This window comes from Emydura macquarii, unplaced genomic scaffold (assembly GCF_026122565.2).
Source record: "Emydura macquarii macquarii isolate MOO-44397 ecotype Brisbane River unplaced genomic scaffold, CSIRO-AGI_Emac_v2 contig_1230, whole genome shotgun sequence".
In the NCBI taxonomy this organism is placed as follows: Eukaryota; Metazoa; Chordata; order Testudines; family Chelidae; genus Emydura; species Emydura macquarii.
In genome coordinates, this window is record NW_027131367.1 from 20,594,491 (window position 1) to 20,611,765 (window position 17,275).

The following is a 17,275-nucleotide window of genomic DNA, read 5'->3' on the forward strand; positions in this document are numbered from 1 at the left end:
CATTAGAATGGCCTAATTCTTCATGCATTATTTTCTAGCTAATAATAGATTCCCAAGTCCAGGGATTGTGCAAATGAAACCAGGGTGTGTACACCTGCCATGTTTACCTTCCAGAGAGATGGGACATGCATAGCAACTGCCCTGATAACTGAGGACAAAGAATTCAGTCATGTGAAGAAAAAATCACTTATCAGCTTCCCAAAACTCAAAATACCTTGGAGTTTTCCCTCATTTGTGCAGTGATTCCCACACAAATGAATATTAACTATTATGGGTAAAAACCTGCCATTTTTCTGCATAAATTGTGAATTTTCATTTGGGACAAGTAGATGAAGATTTGGTGTTTGTTACTGGGGTGAAATTTCACCATTTTTACTATTCAGAAATGCATTAATAGGCAATGAACTTGCAATGATGAGAATCCAACCTTAGCCAAATTAAAGCGTTCTCTCTAGCTTCTAGGACAGACTGTGGTTTGGTGAGGACTCTGCCCCATATGGGATTACAGCTCCCTTTGGTGGCTTGGGAATGCTGTAGGAGTTTCATTGGTGCCAAAGAGCACATGCAGTACAGCCTAGCAGACGCTGAAATACTGCTATAAACTTTCAGTAGGTGTGCAAACTGCTCAGACACAAATGGTGATATTCTCTGGCATGTAATTTGGCGTAATCTAGATAGAATTTTATGTGGACAGTGCAAAGCAGGACTACTGTCTGCTAGATTACAGTGTCCTATTTCCAATCGCCGAGGTGTTAGAAATGTTCAAACAATGGGTACACAAATTTGTTCACAGTGCCAAAAGTGCATTTTTGTCCACTAATTTTGTTCTCCAAAAAGGCTGAATTGTTATGCTCAGCCTTTCAGAATAAAACACTCAAGCATGGGAAACGTCAGCCCAGAAGATTAACATTGACAAAGTAGTAAGTAAGTGAAAACACAGGTTTGTAATGGAAAATGTTAGGCAGCTTTAATGTAGATGCCAGAGCCAGCTGTCATAATGTGGGCTAGAACTTTCAAGTGTCCAGGATCCTAAGGCCCCATTTCAAAAGCAATTTAGGCGTTTCCGAGCCTCAATCCCATTGATTTCAAACAAACTTAGTGATGTAATTCCCATCTTGAGGAGACAAATCGGAGCATTCTAAAATAGCAGTGTAGCCATGGCTGTTTGGGTGACGGGAGGGGCTAGTTGTGCACATACCTACCTTGTGTCTCAGGTGGGATTATATTCTGGGAGGCTAGCTTGTCCTGCCATTCACTCTCATGGCTACACTACTATTTTTAGTGCACTTGCTCATTCAGAACTAGTGCACATATGTCTAGATGAGCTGGGAATTATACTCCCGGTTCAAAGTGTAGCTGTACCCTAAAGGCCCCTAAGTGCCCAGGAGCCAGATTTTCACAGGTATTAGGTGCCTAAAGATGCAGATAGGCACCTAATTGGGTTGTCAAAAGTGAAATCAATGGTAGTTAAGGACCTAACATGCTTAGGCATTTTTGCAAATCCTACGAGGTGTCTAGCTTTTGGGGACCAAACACCTTTGAAAATTCAGCACTGTGGCACTTTTGAAAATGGGACGTAGTTTCCTAAATCACTTAGGTGCTTTTGAAAATCTTACCTTTGTCTTTCTGATTTGCATTTTCCCCAGTTTCCTGATGCATGTATTTGCAGGTTTGGTCTTTGTGGAGATGCCGTGGGATATTTTTTCTTAAAATTCATTTGTATTTCTGAGCTGTGAAGTGGGTTTATGTTTCATTCAGACCTGCCTTGCTGGCTGGCTGGTAGACACCAGATGAGTGTTGTCTCTGGCAGGTATCAAGAGAAGCTCTATAAGGATTGGTCCCAGACAGTGTCCGAAAAATCACAGTACAACCTCACTCAGCCAGTTATCAGACGAGATCCAGAGACCAAGCTGATTGCAGTCAACTTTGATCCTCAGGTAAAACATGAAGATAATTAATCTTACTGCAAGGCTCTTTCTTTATATGCACATTCTGCCCTGTCATGTTACCATATGTCACTTGGGTCGCCCTGGGCTCACGACAGTTCTGCTAGGGAGATGTGGTGGACCCGCCCTGATAAAAGTGTACTCCTAGCACCATGTGCATCATCTTCCCTGACAGACAACTTGGAGTTACTCTCCCCCTCCTGGGCCTGTTAAATATCATGCTTGGAATGAATCCTTCCAGTGGAAATTCCTGTGTATCCGACCAACAGTTCCTAATTCAGATGTTTTGGAGCCTGCATACTTCATACTGTAGGAACTCACTGACCCTGTGTTAGGATGTCCTGTGTTTGAAAATGCCATAAAACAGGTTCTTCTTTGAGTGCTTGCTCATGTCCATTCAGAATTAGGTGTGTGTGCGCCGCATGCACCAGTCCTGGAAATTTTTCCCTTAGTGGTACCCGTAGAGCTGGCTGTAGCGCCCTCTGCAGTAGTGCACGTATGCACTCGTATATAGGGCGCTGCCAGCCCCCCTCCCTCTCAGTTTCTTCTTACCGCCTGTGATGGTGCTGGAACGTTCTCTTGCTTCTGCAAGCTACAGTATTCCTAGTGGTTCTTCGTTTCATAGAGTGTATTTAGTTGTTGTTTTAGAGTTGGTTAGTTAGTATTTAGCTGTTTACCCAGGGCTGGGGCATGCCTCGGTCCCCAGGTTTTAAACACTGCACTGTGTACAAGAAGCCTATGCCTTTGAGCTATCCACACTGGAGCTATTAGAAGTGGCTTGGGTAAACTCATCTTCATGAGAAATGTAAAATCTGCAAGGGGTTTCGCCCCTGAACCAAGAAGGACTGAGACATTAGGCTCAAGGCCCTTCTCATGGAATCGACTCTCAGACCGGTGTCGGAGCCGCGGTCGAACTTGGCACTAAGTACGGCATCGTCGATCAGAAGTGCTCCCCCGGCACTTGTGCCCACACAGCACTGATCGACGTCACTGGCACTGAGGAAGAGAAGGGCGCACGCCAAGAAAGAAATGAGTTTGGCTAAGAAAAGCTCAGGCACAGTGGGGAAAGCCAGTTCGGCCCTGAGAATGCCTCCACCTGTGAGGGTGTCGAGCCTGACTGCAGTGCCACCGGCAACTCTGGGGAGTGGCAGGAGTCCATGCCGCTTACTAGTCCCTTCTATACCTGAGGCCTTCCAGGCAGTGAAGGACCCGTTGGCCTTGCCGGTGCCACTTACACCACAGGAGGGTAGAGCAGGGCTGCAGTTCTATAGGTGTCATCAGAAGAGTCAATGAGTGCCATAGGGTTCACTCACCGCTAGGGCGCTGCCTCCTGGCCACTCTGGGGAATAAATTTTTCCAGATGCTGCACCCTCCTCTGGTAGTCTCTTCACTTGTCCTGTCTCACCCTCACACTCCAGGAGCTGCAACTTCTTATTTGTGACTCAACCCTCTGGCCAGGTCACTGTGCTTCTCCCTCTCCGGGGTATCAGTCTTCCTGGACAAACTGTCCCAGGCAGTCTGCTCTCCGCCATCTGATCTGCGCCACTTCCCCAGTGGCTGGCAGGGGAATGTGCCCTCCCCGTCCAGGTTCCAGTTCACGGACCGCAGCAAGTCTGTTCTATCCTGCACTGCCTTTTCCCTGAGCCTTTCCTTACCTTCTGGGCTTGTCTTCACTTACCTCCGAGATTCGGCGGCAGTCGACCAGAGTTACACAAGCTACGCAAAAAACTTGTGTAATTCCCGTCAACTTCTCTGCCTCTCTTCTCCGCACCGTCTTCACTGCACTGTGCTGACGGGAACAGCGTTCCCGTCGATGCAGCGCTATGCTACTTGAGGAGATGGTCTTAATATGTCGATTTCTGGATTGACTGAGCGGGTCTTCACTGACCGCTCAGTTGATCCAGAGAAGTTGATCGGACGGCGGCGAATTTGCCGCCATCAGTGAAGACATAGCTTCTGTCTCTTCCCCTTTTCTGGGTTTGCCAGCCACGCAACTGCCTCCTCCCAGGGAGTAACTGTAGGATACTTGCCTCTATCACCCCAAACACACCTCCGTGCTTCCAGAGAGGGGCTCCAGACTACTTCTCTGCAGCTTCCTGCTCTCAGTTCCTGGGCTTTATAGAAGCCCCTTCTATTTCTGTCCAGCTGAGCCTCGTTTAATCAATCTCTGCTCCCTGGCTGCTTCTATCGGTGCAGCCTGGGCAGTTAATTGGCCCACCTGGCCACCTTATCCCCTTCAAGTTGGGGGGATGGGGTGGCACTCCATCACAATAAGTCTATCCTCATTGGTTGTTTTCTAGCTGATTTCAGTGCTTAGGGAAGTGCGTTATCTAGAGGCAAACCAGGTGGAGAGCATCCCCGAAACAGCAGCAGAAATCTACTCCTCTAAGGAATCGTACCGGCAGCTGGTGGCTAACTTGGAGCTGATGGTGAATGGGTACAATAAGATCCTGAGGACAGTCCTTGAGGTGGAATACCCTCTGGTACAGGGGCAACTGCAGGATATCGACTCCAGTCTGAAAGAAGCAGAAGAGACACTGAATTGGAAGACAGAAGGTAAGTCCACAAACCCACTATTTGGGGAGGTGTAGGTGAGTCATGCAGATTGCCCTTCTGTTCCTCGGTGCTGATTCCCTGGTCAGATGAATTCATGGACATGTGGTCACCTCATTCCTCCACTATGGCTATTTGCTGTCTTCTTGGTCGCCCTTGGCTTGTGAAGGAGAGGGAGGAGCTGGGAGTGATTTGGAGACTGACAGATTTGTATTTAAGGACATTTCAAAGCTCATGAGAAAAGCAGTGTTACTATTGGAGGAAGTCTGTTTTATGGCCTCTTGTTACTGTCCTCTTTAATTTGCCAAAAATAAAGCAGTTTGGTGGTTGAAGCACAAGAAAAGCCAATCCCTACTGTATGATCACCACAGCGCTGCTAACCATGGCTTTGGGGTAGGTGCTGCTTTCAGGGATTATTTTTGGGGTGGTTGGTCAGTTTCCCAGTGGTGCTGCTCTGACACCAGAATGGAAAGTGATCAAAGTCTTCTAGAGCTTGGGAGGCCTGTTCAGCATCGATGCCTGATTATTCCCCGGAAAGGTCACTGCAGCAACTAGATTTTTTCTAGAAGAGTGAAATAAAGAGTGCGATTAATAATGTTCTGATGCACCATTGCCTCAGGATGTTTCTATCTGGATTCATACTTTGTTAATTTTAAGTGCAAATAGAACAGTTTCCTGGTGGTGAATATTCACATCTGAAAATGAACTGGTGGAAGATGCCCTTTCATTTCCTTCCACAAATCCGTGGTGTGAACAGAAGCGCTTTTGCTTTTTTATGAACCTGCAAAGCAGAGCTACCTTTCCGGGATGACCAGGTGCTGAGAACCCTCAGACAGACCAGAAAGCCTGGGATGGGGTTTCTTCCCCATGTCAGCTCCTGAGTCACCTGCATCTAAACGCAAGCACTTGCTGATGGCTGGGTGAAGGAGAAGCCCACATGCTGAGCTGAATGTGTTGTGACCTTCCACAGGCTGGTTGTGATGGTGGTGGCCCGAGGGCCTCATTGGGCAAATCCAGCCCCACCTCCAGGGCTGGGCAGGGTCCCCTGGCAGTGGAACTGGCTCCTCTTTGCGCGGGAATGGAGACTTTTGAGGGGGCTGTGATGTGGATGTGTCTCTGCTCCAGGGGCTGTCTGGGCAGGAGGGAGCACAGCAAGAGTGAGCCTGGGGAGGGCAGGGCAGGGGTAGGAGAACCACTGCTAGGCAGATTCTTTCCTTCCTCCCTGCAGCTGGCAACACAGGGCCATGGGGACTTATCCAGCCAGTGGGCTGCCTTAGTCTCTGTGGAGCAACTCCTCAGCTGCCCCTTGGCCTGCTGGGGGGATGTGTGGAGGGGGTCAGTGCTCCTGTCCCCCCACCTGCTGTACAGCTGCCCTGCTTGGCTTGGCTCCTGGCTCTGGGATTTGCCTTGTCTCTGATACTACAGTAACTCCCTGCAGTGCAGAGGATGCTCTGTTCCCCCATGTCTCATTGCTTCTCCAGCAGAGCTCTGGTCAGAAGGGGCCTTTCCACTTCTGGGAAGCAAGGATTGTTGGCCTGGCTGGAACATGGACAGTGCCATTGGCAGAAACCAGAGGGAGCAGGGTGCCATTATTATGAATTCTTGGCGGGAAAAAAGAATTAGGAAAAGGCCAGGGGAGGACAACGACCCTCTCACTGTGACAGGAGGCTGGTGGTGTCTAGCATTCAGGTTTGGTTCTGCCCCATGTTGGGACCTATGCAGTGGTCATGGGGAACTCTTGTGACCATAAGGAAAGATTCAAAAGTATTTCCTAACAGAATCGAACTAAGAATATGCGCAAGCCCTGCTGAATTGCTATGAAAACGCTGAGGCAGTGTCTAGACTAGGAGCACTTTGCTGGTAGAGCAGCACCAGTCTACAGAACTAGCTAAGTGCTCCTGGAGTGGATGCAGCTTGCATCAGCAAAGCACTTCTATTGGTACTGCTTATTCCAGTGTCCCACATGAAACAAGCTATGCTGATGAGTGCAGCTTCTGCAGCACAGCTGTCCGTACACTAGGGGCTTCCACCGGCACAGCTGTGTCAGGCAGGGATCATGCCTCTTTGCACCTCTGACCAACGTAGCTATGCCAGCAGAAGTCTGTAGTGTAGGACAGAGCCTGAGCAAACTCTTTATTTATTGAAAAGGCCTGTGGGAGCACATCTCCAAGGTGATGGATAGCGTTCACGATCTTGAGCGAAGGATCCAGAAAGCCAAGGACAACATTGAGGAGATTCAGAGCATCATGAGATCGTGGGTCTCACCGATATTTGAGAGGAAAGATGGAAAAAGAGAAATGGTGCTCAGTCTGGATGACCGGCCTGAACGGCTAGAAAAGCGCTACGATCTCATCAAGGAGTCGGGGCTGAGAATCCATGCACTGGTGAAGGTGAAGAGAGTATTGGCATAGCTTCACTGCACTACAGAGCACTTAGAGAATGCTGCTGGGGGATATTGGTTGTCCACAGAGCCTGTTTCTCTTCCCACTAAGGTTCTAGTATTCATGGTTATAGAGAAAAGTTTGAGTAAAGACCAGAATCCAGAAGATAAATAAAAAGAATCTCATGATTTTTCAGCCAATCTCATGATTGTTGGGGGCTTGGCTCATGGTTTTTGACTGCTTAGTGCTGGTAATACAGCAGTCAGTTTTATGCCCCCATCAGCACAGTGAGCATGTGGCTCTACAGTCCCTGAGCCATCATTTCCATTGCCTTTCTGCCTTCACATTGTATTCCAAGCATTAAATCATTCACAATCAACATACTATAATCAGAGTTTGTTCTGGGGTCAAAACTTCTGGGGGCACCTGGTGACTAGATTTCATAGCAGGCATCTTAAATGATTTCCTGACTCAGAGAGGAGGCTCACATTTCAAGTTTCAAATAGACTCAGATTTAGCTACTAAATTAACGTTAAGAGGAACAGCCCAAATTTCTGCCAAATCTGTTGAAAGACAGTCCAAAAATCTTAGTTCTGGTTTTCTGACTATTGTATTTTTCTGTTGCTCTGAATCTCTAGTTAGCACTGTTTAATCTAACTGTCTGACTTGCACATTTCGAATTATTTTCCTAGAATTTGTAATTGCAGTTCTGAGAACCAGAGCTCCTTTAACCAGAGGAGATTAACCACGCGACTAAAATCAAAATGTAGGCAAAGTGCTAGTTGGAGACTAGAAGTTCAATTCCCTGCTGTGCCACAGACTTCCTGCATGACCTTTGTCAAATCATTTTGTTTCTCTGGGCCTCAATTCTCCTTCTGTACAATGGGGATAATGGCTATTCCCTACCACACGGGTGTTGTGAGGATTAATGCACTAGATTGTGAGGTGCTTAGATACTGTGGCAATGGTGACCATATAAGTAACTCAGATAGATAGCTTGGCCAATGGTTTTCCCCCCAGGATACACAACTCTCACTATTCGATGTGTGCTCAGTTCAGGCAGATAAATACAGTAGGGAAGTTCTCAATGCTAAGAATTTTTCATCACCTCCCCATCAGAACACTAAGTCTGTGGCAAGACATTTCTCTAATGTACTTGCATCCCTACAATTTTCCTTTTGGTGTTTTCTAGGAGCCTTTATATTGATTGAAATATTCCTCTTTGCTCAGAAATCTGCAGATTCAAAAGCAGCAGCATTAAAATTAAGGTACTAATAATGAAGAAGAAAGCACAGAGAGTGTTTCTGTTAAGGCTTCCCTTACCTCCCTCTGTAGCAAATGTAACACTGTGCCTTTGGATAAGTTAGTGACACAAGTTGGGTGAAGTATATCTTTTATTGGACCAATACATATTTTAAGGGACCATTCAAGGTGAATTGGCCCATTAACACCTTTGCAGTCATAGGACAAAAACTGAGTTACAGAGTGTTTTAATAAGCCATAAATCCAGTGTCTTTATTAAGAGCGTGATTTTTACTGTTGAGCAAAGTTATGAATTTAAACTCACAGGCTCACCTTTTGAAGGTGATGTTCAGGTTTCCGTTGAGGACGAGGGCTGAGAGGTCAGATATAGAGTGATGGTTTTGTGAGAAGTGTTCGCCCATAGATGATGTGGTGTTTTTGTCTTTTATCATTTTCCTGTGTGAATTCATTGAAGAGCACAGTGATTGTCTAGTTTCACCCCCATTGTTGTTACTCGTGCATAAAGTACACTGGCTCATGTTATGATGGGCATGTAGGACCCATGGAGCTTGAAAGGTGCGTTGTGGGAGGTATTGATCATTGTAGAAGTGGAGATATGTCTGTAGGTTTTGCATCTGTTGTTCTTGAAGGGGTCTGGTGCCACTTTGAGCTGTTGAGTCTAGCTCTGGGGGGAGCTTGCTTCTGGTGATGAGCTTGGAGAGGTTGGGGCGTTGTTTGAAGGTGAGAAGAGGGGAAAGATTTCTTTCAGGACGGGGTCCCCATCAAGTAAGGCTTGTAATTGTTTGATATCTCATATGGGTTCCAGTGTGTGGAGTGGTAGGTGACAACTAAGGGTGTGTGGCTGAAGGGTGGTTCCCCTCCCCCCCCCCCTATTGAAGCAGGTTCTCTTGGAGTATATGGAGGGCCTGTTCCATGATGCACTCTACTTCTCTGGTGGAGGGTCCTTGGTTGGTGAAGGCGGTTTTAAGTGTGTTAAGGTGCGTATCCCAAACTTTCTCCTTGTAGCATATTCTGTGATATCTGAGTGCCTGGCTGTAGGTAACAGATTTCTTGGTGTTTTTGGGGTGGTTACTGGGTCTGTGAAGGTAGGTGTGGTGATCTGTGAGTTTCTTGTATATAGTTATATGTAGGGTTCCATTGGTGAAGCTGATTGTGATGTCCAGGAAGTTGATGCTGGTGCAGAAGTGTTCTTCATAGGGTTTGATGATGGGGAGTGGTTGAGGTTGTGGTGGAAATATATGAGGGAGTTTAGATCATCTGTCCAGAGGATTAAAATATCTTTGATATATCTCAGGCATATAATTTACTTCATGGTGCATTTGTCCAGAAATTCTTCCTCATGATGGCCCATGAAGAGGTTGGCATATTGGGGAGACATCCATGGCTGTTCCCATGGTTTGGACAAAGTGTGTGTTTGAATGTAAAATTGTTGTATGAGGATGAAATGGATAAATTTGGTGATGTGTTTGGGGTGGATATCTGAAGGTTGTCCATTGTCTAGTAGATATTTGAGGCAGGCAGTGATGCCATCATTGTGAGGGATATTGGGGTATAGGGAGGTGACATCCATGGTGGCAAGGTTGGTGTTCTGAGTGAAGTTATTAATGTTGTGGAGTTAGTGGAGGAAGTCAGTTGAGTCTGGGAGGAAGCTGGCCAAATATGAGGGGTCTGCCTGGATTCTCTTGTTTGTGTATCTTGGGAAACATGTAGAAGGTCCCTGGGGTGGGTTAGTGGGGGATGAGGTTGTAAAGTTTCTCTTGGAGTTGTTTGGGGAAGAATTTAATGTATCCTTAAATTCCTGGGTGAATTGTGATGTGGATTCTTCTTTGAGTTCTTTCTAGTAGGTGGTATTGGAGAGTTGTCCGTTGGCCTTATTGACAGTCATCACAGTTGTGAATACAATGGCACTCCCTTTGTCTGCTGGTTTGATCGTTGTCTGACTATATAGCTGTCCTCTTGGCAATGGAGGGATTGTGGTGGGTGTTATATTTGTTAAGGATTTCACAGTCAGTTTTCCCCTCTGAAGCTATCAATGTAATGATTGTTGGCATTCTTTCCAAGACTTTTTTCCATTTGGCTTCCCAGACACTCAGGTTCAACTCCAGATTTTGTCAGGTATCTTTATTTGGCATACAGCAAAGTTATGGTGAGTTGATCTGACTGAAACAACAGGGTGCGTGTGCAGAGTACATCACAGATCCAAAGTTACACGGAAACCCTCTTGCTTTATATACATTTACACATCACATTGCATTTATTATCCATTGTATCACATGTTTTGGGATCGGCTTGGTTACTTGGCAGGAATCAGGCTTGGTGCAGCATGCTCTGTCCACGCATTGTCCATGTATGACTTACTCTTTAACTAATTTTTATGTTCCCAGCTTATCTTGTCCATTGTTTTCTTGTTCTTTCTAAATGGTTCCCTGTGTGTTCCGTTCCCTTATCTTAGCTAGTTCCGAAATGCTGTCTCTTACCGACCCATTTGACCTCTCTTAATTAGCACAGACATTCTGTTTTCAGCCTGCAGATCTATTTACCTCCCTCATTCCCTCTTCCAAGGAATGAGGCTCCCTCATGTCCAATTACTCAAGTCAAGCCAGGCCTACAATGATCAAGTGTTTGGTTTCGTCCAGTCAGATGATTCATTTTCCTTATGCCTGTAGGTGAGGATGTGATAGTTGTGGGGTGGTATCATCATTATTGTGAAAGATCTCTTCTAGTTTGCCACATGTTAGTATGAGATTGGTTCTGTGGTGGGGCAGGAGTTCAGTCCCTTGGAAAGTACAGATAATTTAGGTCCAGTTAGGGGTAGTCTTGATACATTGATGATGTTGGGGTGTCATGTAGTGCCCATGTGGTGGGTCCTAGTGCCATGGTTACCCTGGAGATGGAGTTCTGGAATTCTGTGGGTTGTGGAGTTGTAGTTGGTTCCACTTTGGATAGGCTGTCAGCAATGGGGTTCGAAACTGGGAGCTCTGAATCTAACGTCAGGAGTCTCTAGACTGGGACTCAGAGGGCTTGAGTTCTGTTTGTGGCTCTGCCACTGGCCTGCTGGATGACCTTGGGCTAGTTACTGCATCACCCTGGGCCTCAGTTTCTTCATCTGTAAAATGGGGATAATGACAGTGACTTCCTTTGTAAAGCACTTTGAGATCTATTGATGATAAGAGCAAGGATTATTATGTTTGAGCTCAAAGATCCAGCTCTTTTAGCCAAAACTTATCAGCTTCATCATCCTCTACGTGTTGCCCTGCCACCCTTAGAGGGGGACAGCACGTCACCCGAGTGGGCGTGTCCCTAATGAATATTTGTCCCTCTTTGCACTCTCCACAGCAGAGATTCCTTTCCCTGCTCGGAATGTGCAGCTAATGGGCACTCCCAGTGAGAATAGGGCATTATTAAATACAGGTGCACCAACTTCTTGTATGGGGATTTGTTCCTTTAGATTTTCATAAATGTTCATATGAAGGTCACGTTCTTCCAGAGTTGGCTGAATGCTACCAAGATTGGTCTGTAGAGAAGCTCAGAGCAGGAGAGAGCAGGACACCTGTTTGATAGGTTCGTCAGGCTAATTACCTGGTCATGATATAGCATTTGTGTAGGATTTAAGAGCGTACAAGCATAACTATGTACATGTGGATTGATATAATATGTACAGCAGCTGGACTGTGTGTCTGTTTGCTGCCCTGACACTGCAGTGCTGGAATGGCACACACTCCTCTCGTGTGTGTCATTCCATTCCCCCCCCGCACCCTCCTTCGGACAGGCTTCCAGGAAGTCATGTATCTGAGCAGCCTGAGGTTTTGTATAGCCATTGAACTGTCCCACAGCATTAAGAGTGTCTTGTAGGAATTCCCCTTCCCTTTTCTGAATAAACTAAAGCACCTGGTAAAGCTTGCCTCTTAGCAGTGTTGTCTTTAACCTGAGCACGCCCTGTAGCTGAGTCTTTGTTACATCTCTAACTTTCAGTATTTCTAGCTGCAACCCTCACTGGCTTTTCACCTGCCTTATTTTAAACATTTCCACAATCTCCTTGTGATGTAACTGATTTAATATTTGCATTCAATAAGAAAGCCATTACGAAATCTGTTTCCAAGTTTACTCTCCCCCTTATACTTCTCTGATCCTTTCTCAAGCAATGCATGTCCTCTCTGGGAGTGCACAGCTGGAGTCCTCATTCCACCAATCCACAAGAGAGGAGCATTTTCTGGGAAGGGCCTGCTTGTCCCTTGGTGATCTGCACAGGGGCCCCCTGGAACATTCAGTGACTGGAGTTCATTTATAATCCTTTAAATATCTATTTTTGCATTTTAACAAACCACAACAAATAATCTAGCCAAGGTCCTTGTACAACCCCCGTTACTTCAGCACTTCACATTCTTTATTGTATTTATCTGCACAGCACCTCTGTGAGGCAGAGCAGTGCTATTGGCCCCATCATACAGATGGGAACTCAGGTCCAGAGAGACTAAGTGATTTATTCAAGGTCACACAAAAGTCTGTGTTAGAGGAGGGAACAGAACTGTCTTCCTAAAGGCTATCGACAGACCCGTTTATTCCCCCCTTCTCCCCCCGGGTATTAATTTGTATCAGTTGCTTTAATAATCATCCAGTGGGTCATTCTACCATGAGACCAGTTCAGTTGCATTTGAAGGTGACTTTCATTCTTTTCAGGAAAACCAGAGCCTGTTCACCGCAGACCCCATCTCCGATGTTTGGAAAGCATACGTTGAATATGTGGATGAAATGATCTTGGATGGCTTCTTTAATGCTATTGAGTGCTCCCTCAAATACCTCCTGGAAAACACAGGTAACTGTAATGTCCTTTCTCAGGCCACGGTGGTTTTCCCTTTCTTCTCTAAGTGAGGTTTCCATTGCCTGTGTGTAGCCCAAATGACCTGAGTGGCTGTCCATGATTAGGACGTGTTTGTGTCCGGGCAGAAGAAAGGCAGCTTCTCTCTTGACAAGGAGTGCAGTTTTGCTCTGCAGCAAGAGTAGGAGACATTGTGTGCTGAACTGCCCTGTCAAAGTCCTACAGAGCTCCTGGGCATGGCTACTGGCTGCAGTGAGAGTCTCCACATGTGTGCGGTTTCTCTTAGCTCAGGGTATGTCAGCACTGCCTTGAAACATCCATGGCTGGCCCTGAATTTGGGCACTAGCCTGAGTGTTTACACTGCAGTTTTATATCCCCATAACCTGAGCCTCGTGAGCCCTGAGGCAGCTGACATGGGCTGGCCACAGATGTTTAATTGCAGTGTAGAAGTATCCTTAAAGAGCCTAAGGAGCCCAGGCGTGACCAGGCTGTATTTCCCATCTGGAGGAACACAGCACGGGGAGGAAGGGTAATAGCGCTGTGGTGCCTGATTTCTGTCCCATGCTCTCCCTGGAGGCTAGTATCCAGCTTCTTATCCACTGTAACCTCCAGGTCCTTTTTTGCAGAACTGCTGCCTAGCCCGTCGGTCCCCAGACTGTAACTGTGCGTGGGATTCTTCCGTCCTAAGTGCAGGACCCTGCACTTGTCCTTGTTGAACCTCATCAGATTTCTTTTGGCTTAATCCTTCAGTTTGTTTAGGTCACTCTGTGTCCTATCCCTTCCTGGGTATCTACCACTCCCCCTAGCTAGTGTCATCTGCAACTTGCTGAGGGTGCAATTTACCCCATCCTCCAGATCATTAATAAAGATGTTGAACAATACTGGCCCCATGACCAACCCCTGGGGCACTCCACTTATGACCGGCTGCCAGCTAGACATGGAGCCATTGATCACTACCTGTTGAGCCCGATGATCTAGCCAGTTCTCTATCCATTTTATAGTCCATTCATCCACCCATACTTCTTTAACTTGCTGATAAGAATACTGTGGGAGACTGTATCAGAAGCTTTGCTAAAGTCAAGGTATATCACGTCCACCGCTTTCCCCACATCCACAGAGCCAGTCACTTCTTCATAGAAGGCAATCGGGTTGGTCAGGCATGACTTGCCCTTGGTGAATCCATGTTGACTGTTTCTAATAACCTTCCTCTCTTTCAAGTTCCTCAAAATGGATTCCTTGAGGACCTGCTCCATGATTTTTCCAGGGCTTGAGGTGAGGCTGACCGGTCTGTAGTTCCTTGGATCCTTTTTCTTCCCTTTCTTGAAGATGGGCACTATATTTGCCTTTTTCCAATCATCAGGGATCTCCCCCAATTGCCACGACCTTTCAGAAATAATAGCAATGGCTCTGAAATCACATCAGCCAATTCCCTCAGCACCCTTGGATGCATTGAGTCTGGCCCCATGGACTTGTGTATGTCCAATATTTCTAAATAGTCCTGAACCTGTTCCTTCAGCACTGAGGGATGTTCACCTTCTCCCCATTCTGTACTGCCCAGTGCAGTAGTCTGGGAGCTGACCTTGTCTGTGAAGACAGAGGCAAAAAAGGCATTGAGTATCTCAGCTTTCTCCACATCCTCTGTCACTAGGTTGCCTCCCCCATTCTGTTAGGGCCGACACTTTCCCTAATCTTCCTCTTGTTGATAACATACCTGTAGAAATCCTCCTTGTTCCCCTTCACGTCCCTTGCTAACTGCAACTCCAATTGTGCTTTGGCCTTCCTGATTTCATTCCTGTATGTTTGAGCAGTATTTCCTCTTGTTTGTTATGAACATATGGTGAATTCTTAGTCTCATCACAGTCTTTGCCAGAGGCACTTTCCTCTCTGTGATTAGGAAGGGACCATTAGATAATCTATTCTGACCTCTTGTATAACACGGGCCATTCCATTTCACCCAGTCACCCCAGTATTGAGCCCAGTTACTTGGGTTTGGCTAAAGCATCTCTTATGAAAGGTAGCCAGTTGGGAGAATCCACCACTGCCCTGGGAAGTTTGTTCCTCACCCACACTGTTAAAATGTGGTGCCTTATTTCTAAGTGGACTTTGTCTGGCTTCTGCTTCCAGCCATTGGTTCTTGTTCTACCTTTCTCTGCTAGGTTAAGGAGCCCGGTAGTATCCAGTATCCTCTTTCCAGGAGGACACTTTTACACTGTAATCCGGTCACTTCTCACTTTTCTTTTTGGCAACCTAAATAAGCTGAGCTCTCTAAGTCTCTCAATGTATGGCATTTTCTTCAGCCCTCAAATAATTTTTGTGGCTCTTCTCTGCAGCCTCTCCAATTTTTCAACATCCTTTTTGAAATGTGGACACCAGAACTGGATGCTATCTTCCAGTATTGGTTTTTCCAGTAAGTTATCCAGAGGTAGAAATCACCTTCCTACTCCTTTCTTGCTGCTCCCCTGTTTATATATCCAAGGATCGCATGAGCTCATTTTGCAGCAGCATCACACTAGGAACTCATGTTCAGTTGCTTGTCCATTATGACCCATGAATCTTTTTCAGTGTTCTTGTATTCCAGAATACAGTCCCCACTGAGCAGGGATGGCCTGCATTCCTTGTTCCTCGAAGTTTGCATTTGGCTGTATTAAAACACATTTTGTTCAAATGGGCCCATTTTTCAAGTGATTCAAATTGCTCTGTATGACTGCACTGCCTCGTTATTCTGTACCACACTGCCAGTCTTGGTCATCCACACATTTTATCAGCAGCAATTGTATATTTATTTCCTGATTACTTATGAAAACATGGAGCAGAGTCAGGCCTAGTACCGATCCCTGCAGAACCCCACTAGAAACACTGCCATTCAGTGGTGACTCCCTACTGACAGTTGCTTTTTGACATCTGTCAAGTTAGCTGGTTCTTAACCACATAACATGCTCTTTTGATGTATAAATTTTCAATCAAAATGGCATGTGATACTAAGTTAAACACCTTATAAAAGTCTGAGTATGTCAAAGTCTGCTCAGTTACCTTTATCAACCAAACTTGTAATCTCAGAGTGAAATCAAATTTATTTGACTTGCCTAATTTTCCATAAAATCATGTTGACTGGCATTAATTATAATCCTATCCTTCAGCGGCGTGCACAAGGGAGGGCAAACGGGCACGTCGCCTCACCCCAGCAAGCGTCAGGGGCACAGAAATCCACTGGCCACAGGGCTGTGGGGTTGGAGTGGGGGAGAAAGTGATCTCCTGCTGAGGCCGAGGTGGGAAGAGAGAGCTCTTGCTGGGGGCAGGAGTAAGGAAGAACAAGCTCCTGCTGGGACCAGAGTGAGGACCACAGAACTTTTCACTCCAAAAAGAGTCAAATTTAAATTTCTGCGCGCACCCCTGCTATCCTTTAATTCTTTATCAATTGGTTCCCATATCAGGTTTTCCATTACTTTGCCCAGGATTGATATCAAGCTAACCAAAGTATTGTTGCCCCAGTCATTCCACTTGCCCTTTTCGGCTATTAACACAACATTTGTACTCTTCCAGTCTTCTGAATCTCCCCAATATTCCAAGATTTATTCAAAATTAACATCAGTGGGCCGGGGACCACCTCAGCTTACTATTTTCAGACTTCTGGGTGCAATTTATCTGAGCCTGCTGATTTAAAAATGTTTATCCCTATTAAGTGTTTTTTAACATCCTCTTTGGTTACTAATGGACTGGTAAGTACTTCATCATCCTCATGTGATATGAGTGCCTTACCCTCACACCCCTTCCATGCAGGCAGGGCCCCCAGCTACAATGGCCTATCTTCCTGCTTAGCAACCACCCCATCATGGGTCTTCCATAATAATAATCTAGGCCAGGAAGCCAGGCCTACCCTTTTCTCAAGGGTTCTAGCAGGCCGCAGTCTATCAATAATCCCTGGTCTGAGCCAGACTTCTTGCCCGTCACAGGAATAGCCTGCCTGCTCTTCTTCCTCAGCAACCCCCAACTGCTGGTGTTTCCTCTTAAGCCCAGTGCCCAGCTGTGACAGGTCTCCCTGGGGTACAATCTGGGACAGGGACTCTCCAGCCTGGGCTGTCCCTCACAAAGCTTTGCTGGTGACAAGCAGCAGACTCCTCCAGGTGCTGTTCTAATTCAGCCCAACAGTGTGTGAAGTGTTCACCCAGCTAGATTGTGTGAATGTTCCCAGAGCCACTCTCGAATCTCTCAGAGAAAGGCACCAGCTAGTTCACCCCACTCGCTGCAGTGCATTCTGAAGTTGCCCTGTCCTACCCTGGTCAGAGGTCTGACTAGTAAGTTTATTACCTAGTCTGCCC

At 46.3% G+C, this 17,275-nt stretch overlaps 1 protein-coding gene across 1 annotated transcript in view; it reads left to right on the top strand.

Moving 5' to 3' along the window:
- DNAH9 (dynein axonemal heavy chain 9) overlaps window positions 1–17,275 on the top strand; it is a 361,000-nt gene that overhangs the window by 31,699 nt on the left and 312,026 nt on the right. Inside the window, exons 12-15 of the mRNA XM_067547747.1 lie at window positions 1,811–1,937; window positions 4,247–4,502; window positions 6,648–6,889; window positions 12,821–12,956. Of these exons, the coding sequence (XP_067403848.1) occupies window positions 1,811–1,937; window positions 4,247–4,502; window positions 6,648–6,889; window positions 12,821–12,956 (761 nt within the window). The remainder of the gene's footprint in view (window positions 1–1,810; window positions 1,938–4,246; window positions 4,503–6,647; window positions 6,890–12,820; window positions 12,957–17,275) is intronic.